This window comes from Cryptomeria japonica, chromosome 5 (assembly GCF_030272615.1).
Source record: "Cryptomeria japonica chromosome 5, Sugi_1.0, whole genome shotgun sequence".
NCBI lineage: Eukaryota > Viridiplantae > Streptophyta > Pinopsida > Cupressales > Cupressaceae > Cryptomeria > Cryptomeria japonica.
Genome location: NC_081409.1, coordinates 169,690,003 through 169,693,833, shown reverse-complemented (window position 1 = coordinate 169,693,833; position 3,831 = coordinate 169,690,003). Strand labels below are relative to the sequence as shown.

The 3,831-nt window shown below is 39.0% G+C and overlaps 1 protein-coding gene across 1 annotated transcript; it reads right to left on the bottom strand.

Annotated features, from left to right (window-relative positions):
* Positions 1-600: 600 nt before the first annotated feature.
* On the bottom strand, positions 601-3,041 carry LOC131041158 (pentatricopeptide repeat-containing protein At4g02750). Its single transcript, XM_057974144.2, has one exon. It carries the CDS (start codon positions 2,671-2,673, stop codon positions 838-840), a length of 1,836 nt encoding a protein of 611 aa, XP_057830127.2. The 5' UTR covers positions 2,674-3,041; the 3' UTR covers positions 601-837.
* Between the last annotated feature and the right edge of the window lie 790 nt (positions 3,042-3,831).

Below are 3,831 nucleotides of genomic sequence, written 5' to 3'. Positions count from 1 at the left end.
TCAAATGCAATCCCACACTTATTAGCAGCCTGAGTTTGTTGCTTGGTTGTAAGATGAGACCAAAATGGGATACATACTCTGCCAAGAGAACCCAGAGACCTGAAAATTGCACTTAATTAGAAAAGGAAACACCAAATCCCTGTGAGCAGTAAAAGTCAAACCTGGCTAAGATACAGGAAGGTCCCACTCAGGGCTGCTGCTGCAATATTTTTATCCCCGGAGATTCTTTGAAAAAATGTAACCCTATAATTGCAAAAAATACAAATTTTATAACTGAAAAAAAAATGCACCAACTACTGTCAGCTAACAAAATTTCTCAGCCGGTTGTGGGAGAGAAGGGGTTGAAGATATGCAGCTACAGCTAAGGAGTTTAATCCTCAGCAAAGAATGAGTATAATTTGCCTTTGTAATATTTGATTAGATGTTGCAGAAGATATACTTTAATGTTACTTGTGACCAGAATGCTACTTCTAGCAACTTGTAGCAGAGCGAATGTATATATGTCACATGGAAGACAAGGTTACTGCAAAACCACTCAGAAATTTAACTAGTGGCAGTTGCTAAGAAAATTGAGGAAACCGCCTCCATAGAGCCAATAGGTGGTGTCCAAGAGAACCTCATTCATTGACCCAAGGGAGTGTATATAACCTTAAAATACATTGTTATATGTTGGCACCGAAAAGCTCACTTACATTGGTGCCCACGAATCTTGCAGCACATGGTTTTTCTCATTCATTTACTCTGGTTTCTTTAGCCACCTGGAGACTCTCTGAATGTCAGTTATTTCCTTCAGGTTTTGGAATGCAACCATAGTGCTTTGAAATATGTTTGCCTCTTTTAGGTGTAGGGATGCAACATGTTCCCTACAACAAAAGTATTTACCTTGTTGTTGACTCCAATCCAGCTTAGTCCTGGTGTTTTCTTGACCTTCCTATCCTTCATCATTCTTCGGACTCTTTTGAAACCATCCCACCTTCCAACAGACGCATAAATGTTTGACAACAGCACATAGTGTGCAGGATTTTCAGGGTCCATTTCAAAAAGGCGCTCTGCTGCAATTTCTCCTAGTTCAACATTAGAATGAATTTGACAAGCACCAAGTAATGCCCCCCATACAATAGCATCCGCTTTCATTGGCATCATTTGGATTATGTCCCAAGCCTCATTAAGATGGCCAGCACGACCAAGAAGATCAACCATGCAAGTGTAATGCTCTACTGAAGGTCTGATGTGGTAGTCCTTACTCATACAACGAAAGTAATGGCAAGCATCACTAACCAAACCTGCATGACAGCAAGCAGACAGAACCCCAACAAAGGTAATATGATCAGGTTTCGTGCCTGAACATTGCATCTGTTTAAAAAGCTGAAGAGCATCATAGGCTGAACCATGCATAGCATAGCCTACAATCAGCGAACTCCATGACACCACATCACGTTTAGTCATTCTACTAAACAACTTCTGTGCATCCTCTATGCTCCCACATTTGGCATACATGTCTACAAGAGCATTCCCCACAAAGACATCAGACAGAAAACCACTCCTAATTATGTCTTCATGAACCTCCCTACCCTGCCGCAGAGCTGCTAAACATGCACAAGCAGGGAGAAGACTGGTTAAAGTCACAGAGTTCGCCTTCACACCCGTCGACTGCATTTGTCGAAACAGTTCCAGAGCCTCTGCAAAATAATCATGCTGTGCATATCCTGAGATCATTGCGTTCCACGACGTAAGGTGTCGTTCTGGCATTTCCCAGAATAGCTTCAGGGCTTCATGAAATTGTCCATTTTGTGCGCATCCTGCAATTATAGCTGTCCATGAAACCACGTTTCGTTCTGGCATTCTCTCAAAGAGTTCCAAAGCCTTGTCCAGACAGCCACTCTGTGCATATCCCGCAACCATCGCAGTCCATGAAACCACGTTTCGTTTAGGCATTTTGTCAAACACCTTGCATGCATCCTCAGTATTTCTACATTTTCTATACATATCTATAAGGGAACTTGCTACAAAGACACTGGATTCAAAACCAGCTTTAATTATGTCACAGTGAACCTCTTTACCATGTCCCAGAGCTACCATCCTAGCGCAAACGGGAATCATACTAGAGTAGCTGAATTGATTGGGTTGGATCCCATTTTTCTTCATTTGGCGGAAGAATTCTATGGCTTCTTTACCAAATCCATACCTAGCATAACCTGATATCATGGCAGTCCAAGACACCACATTTCGTTCAGGCATTTCCTCAAACACTTTCCGAGCATCTGCCAGGCTTCCCAGTTTATCATACATTATAATCAGCAGATTATCCAAGTACAGGCCTGATTTAAATCCCGCTTGAATGAGGTGGGCATGCATCAACTTGCCTAGGGACAGGGTTTTCTTGTTTAGGCATCCCTGCAAAAGACAAACATAAGTAGAGGAGTCCAGTGGAGCATCCATCACTTGCAAAATATGAATGGCTTCATTAAGTTTGCCACTGTTACAGAGTCTCCTCACATCTAATCCTGTAACCCTATTGGGTTCTGTACAAAGATGAGTACGCTTAGTTTTTGTTGGAGTATTAGTGTTAATGTGGAGTAGGCTGTGAATGAACAAACAGATCTGTTTCTTTTGGATTTTTGTCACCAAAATTGACATTGAGAAAAAAAACCACCTGGGCATAACAGTCTGCATTGGGTATAGATGTCTGTGAACATAATACCAGCTTCAAACCGAAGACATGGTGGAGGAGTTCGGATTTGTAATACCAGTTTGAAATTATGTTTCAACTATCAAGACGCTGTCCATGAGAGGACTTCTCCTCTATAATTATGGGAGTACGATAAATTGAGGTAGGATCTACCGATACTTCCCCTACCCCAACATCTTATTTAAAAAAATAAGAGGGCAATGCTTCAGGTTCTTGTCAATAGTGTGGTTAGTTTCTACTAGATGAAAGAGGAAGATAGGGGAGAGAAAAATATATGGAGGGAGAAAGATAAGAAGAAAAGTATAGAAAGAGAGAAAGAGATAGTGAGGGATGGATAAATATGGCTGAAGCTATTCTGGTTCTAAAACAGATTTTTCGTACAGCGTGTTAGCGACAGGGTAGTCAATCGCAGTCGTTTATTGTAAAATCGACGATGTAAAACGCGTGACTTAGTCAATCCATATAGAGGCAAGGAAGAAATAGAGATATATATGTGACACTATATTAGAAGGAGATAGAGATAAGGAGAGAGAGAGAGAGAGAGAGAGAGTGGTTAGTCTCGAGTAAATGAAAGAGGAAGATAGAGGGAGAGAAAAATATATGGAAAGAGAAAGATACGAAAAAAAAAGAAAGGTATAGAAAGAGAAAGAGATAGTGAGGGATAGATAAATATAGAGGCAAGGAAGAAATAGAGATATATATGTGACACTGTATTAGAAGGAGATAGAGATAAGGAGATAGAGAGAGATATATAGATATAAAGAGAGAGAAGGGGGGAGAAGTAGAGTGAGAAAGATAGGTAGAAAGAGAGAAGAGGGAGAGGAGAGAAATAAGTAGAGAGGGAGAGAGAAAAGAGGGGGAGAGAGCTCAATAGTCATGAATAAAGATTTATTTAATTATATATTTTATTTTTTAATACAAATATTTTAAAACACCATATAATTTATAATAATAAGAATAAAATGTAATTTAATATAAACTAAATAATAAATAATATAATGTTCTTATATAATTTAATTTATAAGGTAGCGTGCAATTATGATTGTCGTTTTATCTTTTAACTTAAAGCTAAAATGCATATTAAAACAATAATTAATTATAAAGTGGGCTATATAAATAATGATTGTTGTTTATAATTAATT

Bases quoted from the DNA above. Each gene is read 5' to 3' on its own strand.
- LOC131041158 (XM_057974144.2), bottom strand. From the start codon at position 2,673: ATGCAGACTGTTATGCCCAGGTGGTTTTTTTTCTCAATGTCAATTTTG.